General features: G+C 38.4%; 1 protein-coding gene across 3 annotated transcripts in view; it reads left to right on the top strand.

Annotated features, from left to right (window-relative positions):
* Herpud2 (HERPUD family member 2) overlaps positions 1–19,142 on the top strand; it is a 127,105-nt gene that overhangs the window by 101,991 nt on the left and 5,972 nt on the right. For 2 of the 3 annotated variants that reach the window (XM_021254593.2, XM_004840304.4), the window contains 3 exons: positions 2,405–2,482; positions 6,608–6,721; positions 9,341–9,495. In XM_021254593.2, the coding sequence (XP_021110252.1) occupies positions 2,405–2,482; positions 6,608–6,721; positions 9,341–9,495 (347 nt within the window). The remainder of the gene's footprint in view (positions 1–2,404; positions 2,483–6,607; positions 6,722–9,340; positions 9,496–19,142) is intronic. The other variant, XM_087196419.1, reaches the window with a different exon arrangement.

A 19,142-nucleotide genomic window follows, 5' to 3' on the forward strand; every position in this document is an offset into this window, starting at 1 on the left:
TTTATATGTATTGGTTGAAGTTTCAAGACTTGGCGATACCTATCTTAACTCCTGTGTTGTATTTGCTTGCTTATAGTAAGAATTTGTACTTAACACATTTTAGGAATGATACACTCAAATTGCTTCCAGGAGAAGCTAGATATGCCTAACAGTTAAATATCGTGGAAGGATATTCCCTTGTTTTTTGGGTGTAAGGATGCCTGAACCACAGATCTTACTCAGTATGACAGTTTCTACTGTGGCTATTTTTAATATATGACCATTCTGTAGTAGCCATGTTGCATATAGTATATGTTGTGTATATTGTATATTGTGTGTTTAAAAATTTTCATAGTGGGACCAGGGATTTAGCTCAGTGGTTCCACTGCCTGACCCACAAATGCAAGGACCCAAGTTTGATCCCTGGTACCAAAAAAAAAAATTTTCATAGTGGTGACATGGACTTGGATTTAGATTTTTGATTTAACAATTGATACAGCTAATATTGAATTATTTTAGTAGATTCAAGGAATATTTGTGTTATGAGAGAGCTATGCTACTTACAGACCAGGCATGTTTGTGTCTTTTCACAATGTTACTGATAAATTCATAAACTACATCAATTTCTTCAGCCTTATCAGGCTGGGGACTAAAAGTTCACTTGACAGCCAGTGAGCCAGGCAATTGAAGGCTCTTTTATTCCAGTCTTAATTGCCAATATCTATAACACTCAAGTTGCACATCATGTGCCACACAGTAGTACACAGGTTACAGAACTGCTAGGAAAGGGTTAGCAGTGGCCGTAGGACTTCAAGAACTGACACCAAGGCAGAAGGTCTGCAGTGATCCTGGATGTTGCCAGATGGCCAGATAAGATAAAATGGCTGTTGTGGTGCTCTGAGGAGGGCCAGGGCTGCTCAGGAGCGCACAGTTGGTCAGAGCCTGAGTCTGGACAGCAGGCAGTTGGCATGGGCTTCGTGGAGCAGGGAGATGGAGCTGAGCTGGAGGCAAGGGACAGAGAGCTGGAGTTCATGGCCTGCCGGCCTCGCAACATGGTCCCCAGGTGGTCTGATGAGATAACAGGTCAGTGTGCACTGCCAAACCCTCCTCTGACAAGATCCAGGCGAGGGGGTTGTGCTGTTAGTTGTTCTGATGTATTGGACAAGCTCCCTGGCCTGGTTTTCTCTGATCTAAGTTATTAGATACCTCATGTGACCACGTGGCCTTGATTTAATTTGATAAGTTTACAGGTGACAATTTTATATTGCTGAGATAAATTTAGCAGTTTATGCCTTCTGACTATGCTGTGTAGCTGGGAGGTTTTTTTTCTTCCCAATAAGTTTGATGCGTCCAATATCTGGTGATTATTTATTTGCATAGGCTAGTTACCAAGTTATCCTGTGAAAGCTTTGGCACTCAAAATGGAGCAAACTGCCGTTGTATAAAATGGAGTCACTCAGGGCAAAGCACAGCCTACAAGCTGCTGTTTTGTACAGCGTGAAGTAACTTGTGGCAGGGTGTATCCTGCTCGGTACTACACATGAGCCTTACAGGACTAACAGTGCTTTAATTCTAACTAATACTAACAGTGAACATGGGCAGATCTTATTAAGTATGAAATAGGGCAGCTAACCAGAACATATTTTGTATTTTGAGTTGCGTATAGAAATAGCAACTGCATCTCCATGTGCTTGTGTTGATTTTTCTTTTCTTTTTTTATTTTTTGAGACAGGGTCTCACTATGTAGTTCAAGCTGGCCTTGAATTCACAGTGGTCCTCCTGCCTCAGCCTCATGAGTGCTGGGATCACAGGCTTGCGCCACCAAGCCAGGCTTGATCTTTTAGTCTTGTGTTTTTAAAAATGTGAAATGGTATTTCATGAGAGTGGCAGGAACAATAAAGACTAGAATAATTACCTAAAGTTGTAACTGAATCCAAATGGCTCTAGAATTAAAACCAATACATTGTTCTGAATTGTAAGTAAAAAGGAAAATAAATCTTATGTATATTTTTTAGATTAAAAATACTGACAAAGCAGTGTAAACTAACTCATGATTTAAAAATTTTATACTGCAGTTGACCATAAATAAAAGGCCAACCAGGTTCCCATTTGTCTAACTTTGAGGGTTTAATGATAGTCATATGTGCATGCTTTACAGCTGAATAGACAAACTTCTAATTTACCATTTTCTCAACTTTTAAAATATGGTAATTACCTGTGTTTTCTTATAGACATGCTGCTGTTTGCTGAGCTCTTAAATATCTTAAGTGGGACTTTGAAAAACAAACACTCTTAAATTATATCAGTTTTCTGCTTCTTTGTCCCTAAGGGGAGTTTTATTTTACTCATATTTAGTTGTGTTTTTTCCAACTTTAAATTTGTGTAATTAGAGAAGTTGAATTCTTTTCTTTATCCCATTTCTCAGTTGACGAAGGATCAGAGATTGGTGTATTCGGGCAGACTGCTTCCCGATCATCTGCAGCTGAAAGACATTCTCAGAAAAGTAAGCTTTTCTTCCACTTTCTGAAACCAGATGCGCAGTCAGAATGTGAGAGGAGATATGTTTCTGAAGTTTTATTCAACTAGTCCAGTTTTAACTTAAAGTCAACCCTTTTGGGTAGCATAGCAGGTAAAAATAAGTTAGAAAGTGAATGGTCTGATACATTTCTGATTAGTTCAGGTAATAGTTGCATATTTATCTGATAGCTGAGTCTGAAATAGGATTATATATTTGTATCCAGATATTTGTTGTCTTTTGTAAGAAAACACTATGGACTTTATAGTAGTGTAAGAGTAGAATGTACAGGTAGTGGTGAAAGATTGACCAAACAATCTTCCCTCTAAATCTTTTTTCCAAACTTCATAATGTTTTAATACAAATTGCTTGCATTTGGAGTTAATTTCAGGACATGAAATAGACTGAAGTCCAACTGGTATATCAGTCAGCAAACTTTCTGATGACCAGAACTAAAATATATTTCAATGTAGGATTTTTTTTGGGGGGGGGTACCAGAGATTGAACTCGGGACCTTTTGTTTGCGGAACCACTGAGCTAAATCCCCAGCCCTCAGTGTAGGATTTTGACAAATCAACTTGAATGTTCGTTATTTTAATGGCAGCTTTTAGCTCATATTCATTTGTAGAATTTATATTTTCAGGGCTGTTCAGCACTTGAAATGCTGTTTTTGAATACAGTGGACTTGAATAGCTTTACATTTTGCATATAATTTTTGGCTTAACTCTTAATATTCTTGATATTTCTGATGTGAGTAGAAGATCTATATTTTATTCTGTATATTTATGATCACCTGTGAGAAACTGAAAAAAAGTCTTGTTCCGATATATTCCTTCTGCATTGATAGTTGACATTTTAGCTTTGCCAGTGTGACTTTTGTCATTTTGATTATGGGGTTTTATATAGCTAAAGTATTTTAATATGTTCCCCCTCAAAAATAGTGGAGTTTTGTAGCATGCTTGTCTCTTTTTTTGCAGTAGACTTTATTTCTTAGAGCAGTTTGAGTTTTGAGTGAAATTCCATGAGAAGTCCAGAGATTCCTCCTAAGCTCCTTGACCCTGCACTGCACAGACCGCCCCACTATTGATGTTTGCGTTGGAGTGATGCATGTGCTGTGGTCGCAAACCTGCACTGCCAGGCTCTCCCTGCATGCCCATGCTTTGTTAGGGCCCACCCTGGTGGTGGTCATTCTGTGGGTTTTGACAAATGTGTAATGACAAGTCTCCACCATTACAGTCATACGTAATAGTCTTCGTGGCTCTAAGTAGTCCTAAAGACCCCATACTCTGCATGTTTTTTCCTCCCATTTTTATGTTTCTGCTTTCTGCTCTTTGAAAATACAGATGTATTTATTATTTTTATCTCAAGGGTACCTTGAACTTGCATGCAAATGCTTTTTCAAAGGCTTTTGTTGCTAGAAATAGGTTCAGACAAGATGACAGTAAAAACTGCTGAAAGAACTGTTGTGGCCCTATACCACACATTTTTAGCAAAATGTTTACATTTTGAATAGAACTTTAAGCTGTTTTTGTACCTTTTTAAAAATTAAATGCTACCATTAACTTTACTTTTTAATTTTTTTATTCTTTTATTGGTACATTTTAGGTATACAATACGTTTACATTTATCATTGGGTGCTTGTACCTGTACATGATGTATCTTAGTTCTTATTTTTTTCCCCATTATCTGTGCTCCCTTCCCTAGTTACATAGATTTCGTTTCCATTTTTTTTCTTTTCTCATAATTTTTCCTTTCCCTTCTTTCCTTTCCCCTTTCCCTTCCACCACCGCTATACCTTTGGACCTTTTCCTATTTCAAATTATCAGTTATTCATTTTAATCCTTATTTACACTTTCAGTTCCTCACACTAGAGAAACTATTCGATATTTACATGTGTGTCCTATTTATTTCACTTAAGAGTATGGCCTCAATATGCACCCATTTAGCTATAAATGTCGCTAGTTTCTCATTCTTTATGGCTGAGTAGTACTCCATTTTATAAAAAAAACACATCTTCTTTATCTAGTTTCCAATTGATGGGCACTTGGTCTGCTTCCAAGTTTTACCTATTACAAACTGTGCCGGTATGAACATGGGTGCACATATATCGCTGTGGTATGATTCTTTTAATTCTTTGGGGAAGATCCCCAGCAGGGAAATAGCTGGGTCAAATGGGACCTCCAGCCCTAGTTCTTTGAGGTATCTCCATACTGATTTCCACAGTGGTTTCACCAGTCTGCACTCCCACCAACAATAGAGGAGGGTTTCTTTCTCCCCACACCCCCGCCAGCATTTGTTATTGGTTGATTTCTTGATAGCAGCCATTCTTTCTGGGGTGAGGTGGAATCTCAGTGTTGTTTTCATCTGCATCTCTCGAATGACCAGTGATGTTGAACATTTTTTCATATATTTGTTTGCTGCTTTTACTTCTTTGTCTGAGAAATGTCTGTTCATTTGAGATGCCCATTTTTGAATCGGGTCTTTGAATTTGGGGGGGTCTGATTTTTTTCAATTCTTTATGTACTCTAGATAGTAGCCCTTTGTCTGAGGTACAGCTGCTAAAAAATTTTTCCCACATTGTAGGTTGTCTCTTAGCTCTGTTGGTGGTTTCTCTTGCAGTGCAGAAGCTTTTTAATAAGATGAGATCCCAGTTGTTGATTCTTTGTGCTAGTTCCTGTGCTACTGAGGTTTTGTTCATAAAGTCTTTTCCTATGCCAATGTCTTCAGGAGTTCTGCCTAACTTACCTTCCAGCAAGTTTAGTGTTTCTGTCTTGATATTTAGATCTTTAATCCACTTCGATCTTAGTTTAATGCATGGTGATAGGTATGGGTCTAGTTTTAATCTTTCTGCCATTAACTTTAGCTGCTGTACTTTAGGTATAAAATGTTTTATAGAGTGAATGAGTGCTATGAGTTACTTGTGATTAATGTGACCTTTTGGAACTATATCCACCTGTGAGCATGAACATCTTATATACCTGGGTGCTTTTTATTATTCTGTGCTTAGGAGCTAAGAGGAGCTTGTAGATCCGCAGGTTCAGCCTGCCCTGCTCAGCTTCTCTCCTGCCGTGCTGTCCTGTGCAGCCTCTTCTCGGCATTCTTTCCCCATTAACTTCTTTCTCAAAGTGCCTAAAGCAGTTGTAGAGGGAGCCTCTCCACTTTATGTAAAAGACTAACTGCTGTATGTATTTCTCCAATTGCGCTCTAGTCCACTAGTCTGATCTCTTCATATCACGAGGCTCTAAGGACGGAGCTGACCTTACTTTTCTTGGATTCACCTAAGAATTAGGCATAATTCTAGGTTCCTGATAGGCAGTTGATAATCAGGTCTTAGTTTCTAGTAGCTTTGCTTCTTTTCTCACCGCTGGGCATCTTTTCTTCCTGCACCCTTTTCTTTATCACTCACTTGTTATTCTTCCTCCTCTCCTTTTAAAGTACTGACTCATCATTTTTCTTAGTCCTCCTTTATTCGCTTTTATTTCTCCATCTTGTTTACTCATTTTATGTCTTAAGTATAAATATATACATGATCTCACTAAGCTAAAATGCTAACCTTTATCATAATTTAGACTGTTTTCCTTCAATCATGGCTGTAGGTTTATGGAAACATGGACTATTTACAGAATGAAGTATACATGTATGCTTTATATCTGTGTATAAATCACCTTGCTAAAATAAAGGCAAATGAGAGTCCCATGCAGTTATTTGGATGTCTTTTCTCATTGCTAATGCTCACTATTCACGGTTTGTGGGCTCTAGGGTGACTTTCATAGTTCTGAAAGTAAGGTGCTATGTGTTTTATATTGGAATAATAGATTACACTGACACAACTACCCAGCATTGTTTACTTCAAGATTTCTTGAGATGCAAAGTAATGTTTTTTAATATCTTAGTTACTGAAGACAGTTATCCAAGCATGAAGAGAAAATATTCAATTCAAAAAGTACCCAATATTAAAATAGTAAACTTGGCTTCAAATAATGACAATTTATTACTAATAAAATGGTTAGTCTAGAAAGGAACTTAAGTTCTGAGTTATTTCAACTTAGCTACTGACTTTGAACTGTACATTTCGCCATACAACCTTTGAAATCTGATCTTCTTTAATTTTAGCAAGATGAATATCATATGGTTCATCTAGTATGTACTTCTCGGACTCCTCCCAGTTCTCCAGAAGCCAGCACCTGTAAAGAAAATCATGAAGCCTTGGCATCCAGCAGCAGTTCTGTGAGTTGTTTTGGGAGGAATAAACATTAAAGTTGCCTGATTCTCCTTTTTGCCTCTGAAAATTGAAACTTGTGGATTTTGAGATTGTTGTGAACAGCCGGAAGAAGGGATTTGAAATTTGTTTCAGAGATCTAATATGCAATGTTAACTTGAAGCCTGTTCACCATGACTTATACTGCTCAGAAAGGCAGGTCAGTAATAGAGCTGGTCTCTACAGGTTTAATTACTGAAACACTCAAAAAACACAATTATGATATGGATAAATACTATAGACACTCAGGCCAGTGAAGTTTCAGAGATATTAAGGTTTTTAATAATAGAGTATATTTTATTCAAGATGGATTACATTGTTTAAATTCCAAGTTACCTTAAATGTTCTTGGCATAGATTGCTTGATCAAGGGTCTTGTGTTTTTAAAAAATTCCTCGGTTAGGTCCATAGGGTCAGCAGCAGGGGAAGAGTTATTTAATGTACTTGTCTCTTTTGGAGTTGGATGTTTATCTCTCCTTTTTTAGTTTTCTATCTGCCTAAAATTGGTTTGGAAATTTTTTATAAGTTGAACTTTTCAATTTAGACATTTTCTGTAAGTTTTAAAGACATTGACCTTGATTATTTTATGTTTAATAACAATAATAATAATAATAATAATAATTATTATTTTTGGTACCAGGATTGAACTTGGGACCTTGAGCTTGTGAGGCAGGTGGCAGAACCACTGAGCTAAATCCCCGGCCCGATGTTAAATTATTTTTGACCCCATTAAAGTTTTGTATTACATGGTTGGGGGTGAGAAGATGGTGATTAAGAGGAAGCTGGTTTTAACTTCTTGGGCAATCAGGGAATTTACATTCTGCCTAGTATGCTTTTCTTGTCAAGAATGTAGCCAAAACCTTGAGGAGATGAGTGGCAGGAGTGATATCTAGTTGAAGTATCACCTAGTAGATATTAGTTAACTGCTTCTTTGCTATATTTAGTCAGTATGGTCTCCATGGTAAGTATTTTCTAGCACCAGCCTTAGAAATTTAGCTTACATTAAACTGAAATATGCCTTGCAGAATACTCAGGGATCTTTATAGCTTTTTTACGTTGGCATAAGAAGGAACAGATACTGGCATTGACATGGAATTTTGTATGTAGTCTTTGTACACAGTTGCATTGCCCCTGTTTTTATCAGGCAAGAATCCTGTGGCTGAATTGACTTCTCTAGTGATTTCTAAGTGATAATTTTGTGTCATTAGTATATATACGTTTTCAGTGTTATAAAACATCTAAAAAGTATCAAAGGAAAGTTAAGTTGAATTTCCCTAAATTTTTCATGGCTTAGAAATTTCAGAGGGACTAGAAAATGTGTTTAGGAAAATCTAATCATGTGTTTAAAAAAATCTAATGAAAATTTAATACTAAGCTTGGAAATCATTAGTTCTAGAGAAATTGGGAAGAGCTGATGAATAGCTAGACTTTTTTGTCTGCTAATTATGTTAATGAATACCATGTCATGATGTTCCTTTTAATGAGAAAGCTTGCCCAGAAAAAAGCCTTTCCCAGTTTGTATCCCAAAGCATGAGACCCCCTAAGTAGGATAGGTAGTATGTACTTTGTGTGAAATAACACCTTAAAACTTTTGTTAGTTTTACAAGAGACTTGTGCGCCTGGGACCTTTCGTAGGACAAGGCTTAGGAAAGTAGACATGCAAAAAGAAATCCTTTCAGTCTGCAGGCAGCATAGGTAAACTACCATTTTACCAAACTGGAGAGGATGTTAAAATAATATATGTAGCTTTTTAAAGCGAGAGAACTGAAGTTATGTAAAATATAAGTATGTTTTAAATTTATACAAAACACTTGATAAACTATTTTCTAGCATAAGCAAATTGTAATGGCCTTCCAGGAGTTACATTATTTAAAGTTATTGAATCCATGAATTATTGACCTCATTTGAGCATGAGAATTAAAAAATCCTGACAGATATCTTGCTTATTTTTTTAAAAAAATCAATATTTGTGATGGCACCTATAAACTAGTAGAATTTTAGAACTGAATGGAATCTGGAAGTTCTAGTTCAATTTCATTGTCTCTAAGAAAGCAGAGACTCTGAGAGGTTAAATGAATTGTTATGTTCTTTGTTAATGTCAGAGATACCATCAGAGTCTAGGTCTTTTGATTCCCAGTATGTTTATTATGTTAAACCAGTGTGTTTGCATTAGTATGTTATGCAGTACCTAGTGCATAAGAGCTGTTTAAATAACTCAGTAAGGAGTAATATTTGTTGAGCATTTTCTGTTAGGCATGGTGAAAGGAGCTTTGCATGCAGTAATTGAATCCCCACAATTTAGTGTGCAGTTTTTATATATTATGATGATGATGATGATGATGATGATGATGATATTATTCAGCTTTGTCTCATTGATAAATGTAATGTTATTGTTTAAGCAGTTTTGACTTTCTGATCTTTTAATTCTTGCTAAAGTTAAAATAGCTGTTATATTGGATATATATCAGTAAATTTGTAAAATTCAGTCATTTTACAGAGGAATTTAATGAATACATTTTAGCATGTCTGTAGTCTCATGATTGCAATTAATGAAATCTCCTTGAAAAAATAATTACATTTTGTTTGTAGAGCTCAGATCATTCAGGATCAACAACTCCATCGTCCAGCCAAGAAACATTATCCTTAGCTACTGGTTCTTCCTCGGAAGGATTGAGGCAGCGGGCCCTTCCACAAGCACACACCAACCCTGCACCAAGTCATCAGTTTCCATATGTAATGCAAGGGTAGGTGCTATTATCTTACCTGTGGGTCATAACTGGAGTCCCTCAAAATCTGTTATTTTTGATTTTTCAAGTAGCCTCTCTGCAGGAATTAAAGTACTCGTAAAATTTATTCTTGTATCTGCTTTATGGTTTGAGAACTAGAGGGCTAAATAGAACAGCGCTTTTGAAAGCTGGTCATGCATCTGGATCATCTTCAGAGCACGCTTTTCAGTCTTTAAATGTTTCTGCTAATCCTGGGGAGGGATCTTGTTAAGATGAAGGTTCTGCTTCAGAGGGTCTGATGGGACCTGAGATTCTATATTTCTAACAAATGTACAGGTGACGCTGATGCTTCTGATGCTTGGACCGCACTCTGAATAGCAAGCACCTATGTATCTAAAGGTCTTTTTTCCCCTGACTCAGTCTCACCGTAGAGCTACTTAGTTCAGTCTTTAGGGGAGCAGATAGGTGATGGGCATATACTTGCAGTCTATTTTTAAAAAGCGCTGCAGGTGTTTCTGATTAGCTAGGTTTAACTAGGTTCTTTGGTTGTAGATAACAACTGCAGCTTAAAGGATGAGAGGCTTATTGTGGCTCACAGTTTCATAGGTCTCAGTCCATGCATGGTCAGTTGACTCCAAGGCAGAAATGGCCAGGTGGAGGGCCTAGCAGAGGAAAGCAGTTCAGCCCATGGCAGCCAGGAAGTAGAAAGAGAAGGGTGGAGTCTGGATGAGAACACATCTTTCCAGGTCATGCTCCCTGGTGACCACTGTCAAGCAGGCCCCACCTCTAAACAGGAGACTTTGGAGGACACTTCAGATTACAACCGTAACACCAAGAAACAGCTAAGTTAGAGTAAAACCGTGTTTGGTTACAAGGATGTGGCACTGTAGCTGTGTATCTGGAATCTCTGTTGTACTGAGGGTTTCTGTGGAAGAGGTTTCTTCGGAAGCTTGCTGTGGTTGCCGTCTGCTCAGCAGTAACATCAGGCCTCTTGAGTTAGGCAGTTGTGTGGGAAGTGCAGCCAACAGCTGTGCCACACCATTCAGACAGTCACAGAATACAGTCCTGGTGAATGTGGTTTGGGCCTGGGTTGTGTCTGAAAGTAGAGCATTTTGTGGGGTGCTTTTGTTCTGTCTTTGAAGTAAAGGAAATAGGAGTAACAGGTAGTAGTGCTCATTCTGCACTGCACATCCAGCTGGGCGGCTGCACGGGTCAGGGGTCCAGGTCTGGGGTGGCAGCCTAGAGATGAGGGGAGAGCGCGGACCCCAGGGTGGTGATGTCCTCCTGGGGCCAAGGAGCAGCTACCAACTGCTGTGCTGAGCAGGAGAGCATAAGCACTTGGGTCCTTTTTCCTTAGTACTTTCATCTGAATTCATTTCTTAGGGTAGGAAAACAAAACTGATAGAAAAATCTCTTGGATGTGAAGCTTTTCCTACCAAAATAAGTGTTTAGATGAGGCTGGCTATAGGTTTCATAAAGCATCTATGAAACAATGTAGTTATTTGTAAAAAAGCAATGTTCTCAGTTTTCATTATGGAATAATAGATTAAAATACTTTGTCTTTTGACTTTGATCATTCCTTTCTATCTTGGAGAGTAGACACTTCAATTCCTCTCAGTTTATACAGAACGATTTCACTTGTTTTATTTGTTGGTAGTGATGGAAGGTGGGAGTGTTACAGATAAGCCTAGGAAGATGTACATGATGGGTGCCTCTGGATGAGAAGATTTTCAGATCTTTCTCATACTTACAGTGAGTGCATTTGTAATAAAAATACATCTTGTAAGATTTCAGGTCTTCAGAATAAGACAATAGATACTGTAAGAAACTTAAGTTGCTGAGGAAATTAGTAACATGAGAGACATTTAGCCCTTGGGGGTGTATTGAAGGGATTGGAAAAACCTGAAATAGTGTTGGTTTTTTGCCAACAATGAGTATTAAAATGGTGAGCAACAGAACTCATCAAAGACATTTGAGCTTCATTTAGGGACTGTTTTACTAGATGAGTAATATCTGGTGTCTAATGAGGACAGTGTCGCTTAGTGATTGCACAGTGATCATCTGGGTTGGAATCCCAGTGTTCGCTCACTCTCTGGGCAAGTCTCGCCTGCTGTACTTCAGTTGCTCATTATCTGGGAGTAGAAGTACTTGTCCTTCAGGACTTCAGTGTGGATGGAGAGAATATATGTGAAGTGGCACATAGTGATGTGTTAGCAATTACTCATACCTTCATTCATTCTTCTAAGTGAATGTTGTACCTCTGTTCAGCTAATAATGTGTAGGCATCTGAGGAATGAATGCCAAAGCTAGGTGCTGGAAAATAATAGTTTTGGAGAGTGTGCTTTATGATTTATAAAGCATTTGGGGAGAAATTGTAATAAATGGGCCGTTTAGTTTAACAGTGAATATGTTTTGACTTAATCTCACTTGTCATTTTTACCAGTGAAGACTTCTGTCTTTAGGTAAATTTTACTCAACATAGTTTTAGGTGCCTGAGCAGTAATTTAGTGATCCTGAAACACTCACCATCCAAATAAAAACTCTGTTCTCCCCTTTCAAACTTTAGTACAGCTTAGACTTAACTAGTCTGTATGGTTTTCCATCTTTAAGATTAATATTCTCAAGCTTGCTGAGTTAGAATTGCTGATTCCTGAGGTTTCAGAATAGCAGTTTGGACTGGTTCTTAGGACTCTGTGACTCCAACAGTAAGTGGGGCTTCCTTTTGTGGAGCCCTGACGCTGGTGATGAGCTGCCTGCCCAGCCCTTGGGAAACAGCAATTGCAGAGCAGGGCAGCACCTCAGCACTCTGCTGTCCACTCTCAGAGTCACACCGGTAAATTCTCGCTGTTGTTGGACTCATTCTGTTTGCCATCACGTTTGTTCAACTCCAAAAGTTGCCGCCTAATTTATAAATAAATTTAAATATAAATACAAATATATAATCCATAATAAATGTAATAAATAAATATAAATGAATTTATAAATATGGCCATACCACACTGAACATGCCTGATCTCAATCTAATTGATAAAATATCCAGTTTTGTACAGTTTTTCTCCTTAAAAGCTTCAGCCTTGTTTTATAATAAATCTGAAAACTACATATTGCACCCTCCTGTAATGTCAGATTTTTTTTGGTTTTTTGGTGTGGGATCAAACTTAAGATCTTGTGCTTCCTAGGCAGGCGCAGCACCACTGAGCTAACTCCCTGGCCCTGTAATGTCTGATTTTTAAAGTAAACATTACTTACAGCCCACCAACTAGAAATAACCTTTTTTCCCTTTGACAGTACTGGGGATTAAATCCAGGACCAAGGTCCTGACACATGCTAGGCAAGTGTTCCACCACTTGCCTACATCCCTTTTTACTTACTTTCTTTTAATGAGACAGGGTCTTGCTAAGTTGCCCAGGTTGGCCTCAATCTCGGAATTCTCTGGCCTCATCCTCTCACCTTATCCTATGTAGCTGGGCTTGTAGGCTTGTGCCACTGCATCCAGCCTTACTAACGTTTTTATAAATGCTGCAGGACTCAGGCAGCCTTGTTGTGCCAGCTTCCAGCAGGAGGACGTGAAACCCCAGAAGTGTACGCCTGACCCAGAAGAGGCACTGACACACTTTGTTTTTGCTCCCATTCACCAGAGCCAGTTGGCTGCAGGCGGGCTGGGAAATGTAGTCACCAGCCTCCTTGTTGCTGGGGAGATGTGGGCCTTCTGTGGGCAGAGAGAGGCAGTGAGGAACAGAAAGTCAGTCTCTTCATCAGAGCGGTTCCAGATACTTTGCTATGTGTGCTTTTTCAATAGAAATATTATTCTTTTAATTCTGTTTTATAGCCCCTTTTAAAAAAAACATAGCTTGGACATATTTTCAGATCAAATATAAATCCACAGCATTTAAAATCTGCACAGTTTTTCTTTGTCCACTTTTTTATCGATACTGTATTAGGTGATTTTGCTGTATAATAGCTATACAATCTCAACGACGTATGACACCATGCTGTATTTTTCTTGCTCACCGTTCTGTCAGCCACGCAGGACAGCTCTACTTCAGGGTGTAGGTCAGGTCAGGGCTGTTTCCTGTTTCTCCTTCTCTGAGGATCAGTGATAGGCCGTGTTTGTCTCGTGGTAAATGGTAGAAACACAGAGGGCAGGCTAACCCCTGAGGACTTTAAAGCCTTGTGTATGTCACATTTCCTGACATTCTTTGGTCAAAGGAAGTCCTGCAGTCCCAACTGCATTGGGGTGGGAGGTATTGCAAAAGTACATGCAGGGCTGTGCTGGAAAATGCTTATTAACAGCTGGCTTTTCTAGGGGAAGGATAAAAGCCTGGAGCTGTTGATTTCTGGGGTATAAACACTCCCACCATGGCTGATTTCAAGATGCCAAGGTTGGCTCCCACAGTTCTTGAGCTTGTAGCAGTTACTCTTAAGAGCCAGTGTGCACCAGTGCCTACTAGCTTTGCCACCAAGTGGCAGAGGATGTGTGGCGTGTCGTCCTGTAGAAGAGGAGTAATTGACACGGTCTTCCAACCTAAACCTTTGGGTGAGCCTTTCCCCCACCCAACCTCACTGTAATCAGGATTGTCACATATGTTTCCCTATTAAAAGTTATTATCTTAGGACAAGTGATGATAAAAGCAATTCCCAAGTCAAAGTGTACTTATGACTTTTTGAGGCACATAAGACTTGTAAAATTATAGTAAAGAATAGTAGTAAAGTTTATTCTGCCAGTTGTTGCTAAAGGGCTTGTATTGTACACATACTTTACTTGCCAGTGTGATAAATCAAATGTCCTCATTCCAGTCGGAGACATGATAAAGGGACATTTCTTTCTTTGTTTTGCCAATTACATATTTGTTGGTATGTTGTATGTTTAAAGGTCTGTGAGCTCTTTATGTAAAAGCACAGAGTCTGGTCAGAGATAGGAGAATAAGCAGGTCCCTTTTTTTTTTCATTAAGTTTATTGGTACCTTTTAGGTATACAATACAGTTACATTCATCATTGGGATCTTGTACCTTTACATGATGTATCTTGGTTCTTATTTTTTCCCCATTCCCCTGCCCTCCCTCCACCCCCTCCACCATTCCCTATTTACAAACACTTGGTTTCCGTTTTTTCCTTTTCTCATATTTTTTCTTTTCCCTTCTTGTGTTAGCTGTTTCCTAAGAGAGAACACACAGGCATGGTGCCATTTATAACATGAACAGAAAAGTATACAAGGGCTCCTGCACTGTGTCGCTTAGCTGTGCAGCTGCCCTGCTCAGAGGCAGCCATTTTTAGCTGTTTGCCCTGTAGTATTCCAAGGACAAAATGTGTTTACGTGTGTGGGAATAGTGTGTGTGTGTGTTGTGTGTACATGCATGTACACATGTGTATTTTTTTTTGAGACAAGGTCTCACTATGTAGTTCAGGCTGACCTTCAACTCACTAGGTAGCCCAGGCTAGTCTCAAACTCGCAGTGATCCTCCTGCCTCAGCCTCCCAAGTGCTACCAAGGATTACAGGTGTGCGCTACCACGCCCAGCTATGTTTGTGTATTTTAACACAAATAGCATACTTTTAGCCACAGTAGACCACCTCTTATGTTTTCACTAACCATATAGATTGTCTTATGTTAGTATAAAAGAGCAGACCCCTCCTACATCAGTTGCAGAGTACTCCATATGTAAATTACCATATTCAGTGGACCAGCCCTGTGTATTGCTGTGTATTAAGGTTAAAGTCAGGATTTTAATTCAATATTTTTTTTTAACTTAAACACTTTATTATATTTTTAAGCATCCACAAAGAACAGAAAAATGTTAATATCAGTATATCTAACACCTAGCTTCAACAACTACTAATAGACTACCATTTTAACTTATTTCCTCTCCATTGCTTGTATTTCTTGGGCTAGATTTAAACTAAACATAGCATTTTATCTGTAAAACAGATATCAGGTACAGACTTTAAAATACCTTAATCACAATAACAGAACTCAACAAAATTAAAAATTATTATAATTGTCTAATACCAATACTTTGTTTGTCTAATACTTTGTTTGTGTTCAGTTTTCCCAGATTGTAGGAAATGTCTTTGTTTTTTGAGTTTTGGGGGGGTTTTTTTGGTGCTACTGGGGATTGAATCCAGGAACTTTCCACTAAGCTGTGTTCCCAAGCTTTTTATTTTGAGATAGGGTCTGGATAAGCAGGTAAATTGCCCAGGCAGACTCAAACTTGACATCCTCCTGCCTCAGCCTGCCAGAGAGCTGGGATTTCAGGCATGCCCCATCACACCCAGTTCAATATTTTTGAATTGTTTTAAGTTAGTATTCAGAGATTGATACTGCATTTTGTTGCTGTTTCGTAAGGCTCTTCCTGTCTAACTTCCTTATTCTCCCTTCTTTTACCTCTTGTGCTTTTTATTTGCTTGTTGTTTTATGTTGTTTCCCTCACTGCTCTGGATTTGGCTGACCGTGTCCTCGGGAAGTCCTTTAGCATTCTTGGTCCCTTTGTTTCCTGTGCGCTGGTAGTTAGATCTGGGATGTCATTAAATTCAGTCACAGTTCAGCTTCTTTTTCCTTAAAGAATTGTCCACATGGGGTCTGTCCTTGAGTCACATCAGAAGCACTTAAAGTGTGGCGGTCTCACCTCTGGTCCTGTCAGGATGGTCAGCAAGTCCAGGTGTCACCTGGGCCAGTGTCAGAAAGTTCTTCGTCATCCTCTCAGTAGTCTGGCGATCACTGACCAGATCCACCATTCCTCCAGGAGTACAAAGTGGTACTCTCGGGCCAGGGATTTAGCTCAGTGTTTCTGGCGCCTGCCTCACAAGTGCAAGGTCCCGAGTTTGATCCTCAGTACCAAAAAAAAAAAAAAAAAAAAATGTGGTACTCTCCTTCATTTTATCATTCCTCCTCTGTTTATTAGCTGTGCTTCTTGAAGAATTTCTTCTCATCATTTTGTTATTCTAAAATATTTGAGAAAATCCTGGGAAATTCTAGCCTTTCCCTTTATCTATTTTCAGAGTAATAAGTTAGTGCTTTGGTAACCTCCAAAGATGACCAATGAGTTTTCTTGTTTTGTTTTTTAAAAGTATGTGTGTGAACATGCCAGTTTCTACTGTATTTGTGCTTCAAGCTACAGATTAACTACTGCATGAATGTAGTCATTCACTGAGATACTCATTATATTCCTATCTCTGGCTTGTGGGAGACACATTAGTTTGTCCAGTGGGATCCTTTTGACATGATTTTAGTAAATTTTGATAACATCTTAGACGCATACATGACACATTGTCCCAGATCCATCTGGACTCTGTTCCTGGGAAACTTCTTGGGAAATAGCATTCAGAGACCACGGTCTGGCCCTGCGCCTGTAATCCTAGTAGTCTGGAGATGGAGGCATCGTTGTGTTCAAGGCCAGCCTGAACTACATAGCAAGATTCCATCTCAAAACAGACAAACAAGCAAGCAAGCGAACAGCAAGCCAGAAAACCCCAATAAAAACAGACAGTGGTCTGGGCCCCAAGAGGTCCTCATTGCTACCCAGTTGTCAGAGATAAATAGTACTAGTGTTTCAGAAAAAAAGGGAAAAATCATGAGTTTATACTGATATTTCAAATTCAGGTTAAAGATCAAAGGGTTTGAATGCCTTTCCTTTGATTTGTGTATTTTTTTTAGGCTGAAAATCTTGATTCTCAATGAATTAGCATAATTATTTATTACTATGTCAGTATGTTAAATTTTCAAGTAGTTTCAAAAAAGTGCTGTTTGAATCTTATAAGCTCATTCAGTGTTGTTCAAAATTTTATGATTCTTTTTTGTCCCTAGGATTTACCATAATATTTACCATATTTACTAGGAATATATAGTTAAAAATACTTTGTTTGAGGGACTGGGGATTTAGCTCAGTGGTGCTGCCACCTGCCTCAAAAGCACAGGGTCCTGAATTCGATCCCCAGTACCAAAAAAAACAAAACAAACAAACTGTGTTTGAGGTTGGTAGAATAATTATGTGTGGCTGTGCTATCCAACGTGATACAGAAGTTTCTTTGTTTTAATCTTTGAACCTATTTTTTTCAGCCTGCTACTCTCTTCCCCGCCTCCTCTTTTTTCTTTCTCCCCCCATGTCTTTTTTCTGATACTGGGGTTGGAACCCAGGGCTTTGCACACACTTGGCAAGTGGTCCACTCAGTTACTTCCTCAGTCCTTTTTCTTTTTCCTTTTTTTTTTTTTTTTTGTGATAGAGCCTCACTGTGTTGCCCAGACTGGTCTCAAAGTTGTGATTCTGATGCCTCAGCCTCCTCAGCAGCTGAAACTATAGGTGCTTATCACCATGCCTGGCTACCATTCTTTTTTTAATTTAGCTTTTTTCTTAATTGTATAAGACATTGCTATAGTTCAGTGCCCAGAAAAAAGAAAAAAGTTTTCAGATGCCCACTTTCATTTTATTCCTCTCCCACTTCTCTCACTCACTAGAATATTTTATTGTTATTATTTTATTATGTTCATTGTTTTTTAATTTTATCTTTTTATTATTTCTTTGTGCAAAATTTAAGACAGTGTATGCTTTATACATATGAGCATAGTCACATATTGATGGGCATTCGCATCTATATGCACACAAACATGTAAGTATATCCTCATTCTTACATAAAGGATAGTACATTATTTCTATTCTTTTGCACCTTGCTTTTTTTTTTGTTTTGGGTACCAGGGATTGAACTCAGGACCTTGAGCTTGCAAGGCAAGGCAGGTGGTGGAACCACTGAGCTAAATCCCCAGCTCCTGAACCTTGCTTTTTAACAAAATATCATTTAAATATTCAGAGCGTCACTCCAAAAAAGTAGAGAGAGAGAGATCTTCATTCCTTTTTTACAGCTGCGTGCTAATTCACTGAGTGCATAAACTATAACATCCAGTCTCCTATTGACAAATAGTTGAGTTATTTCCAATACTTATCATCATAATTAGCATCAAGGTGGATAGCTTTGTGTGTACATCCTTTCATGTTTTTGTCAGATTTTTACTACTTTATTTTCAAGATAGAATGGGTCAAAGTACATAGGTCAGAGAGCAAATTCCTTCAGAGAGGAATCAAAAACAGAGGTTCACACAGGTTAAGTGCAGTGATAAGGTTCTCAGTGTTTTTAATTAATGATCTATTGTATCTGTCTCTACTGTCTGTAATAGGGAAGGGGGAGGGGAAGTAGGTTTCATGAGTGACTCTTTAGAGGGATAATTGTGCACAAAGGGCAGAGATGTGAAGATTTTTCCATATTTCTTATTTCTGTAAGCCAATTTTCATAAGCAGAATTGCTTGGGCAGTTAATGGGGCATAGAGAACATTTCCTACAGGTCCTTATTTTGTAAAATTGATTTTTAAAGGCTTGTTCTAGTTTTCATTTCCACTAGCAGTGAAAGACTTGGATTTTACTTGTACCCTTTACCAATACTATATTTTTATTTAGTCTTTTCTAATTTGGCAAATGATAAAAAGCTGTCTTTGCTTTAATTTGCATTTGGTATCCTAATTACTGTTTCTGTTTTATGATCTCTTTATATAGAAAAGGTATTAATGACTGTTGCAGTGTTTTCTATGCTCTGTCTCCAAATTTTGCAACTTTACTTTAATTCCCATTTTTATTTTATGTTAGGGATGGAACCCAGGGCCTTGCCATGGTAGATAACTGCT

Source organism: Heterocephalus glaber, unplaced genomic scaffold (assembly GCF_053883595.1).
Source record: "Heterocephalus glaber isolate CG9 unplaced genomic scaffold, H.glaber_assembly_v1.0 deba00001610, whole genome shotgun sequence".
Classification (NCBI taxonomy): Eukaryota; Metazoa; Chordata; class Mammalia; order Rodentia; family Bathyergidae; genus Heterocephalus; species Heterocephalus glaber.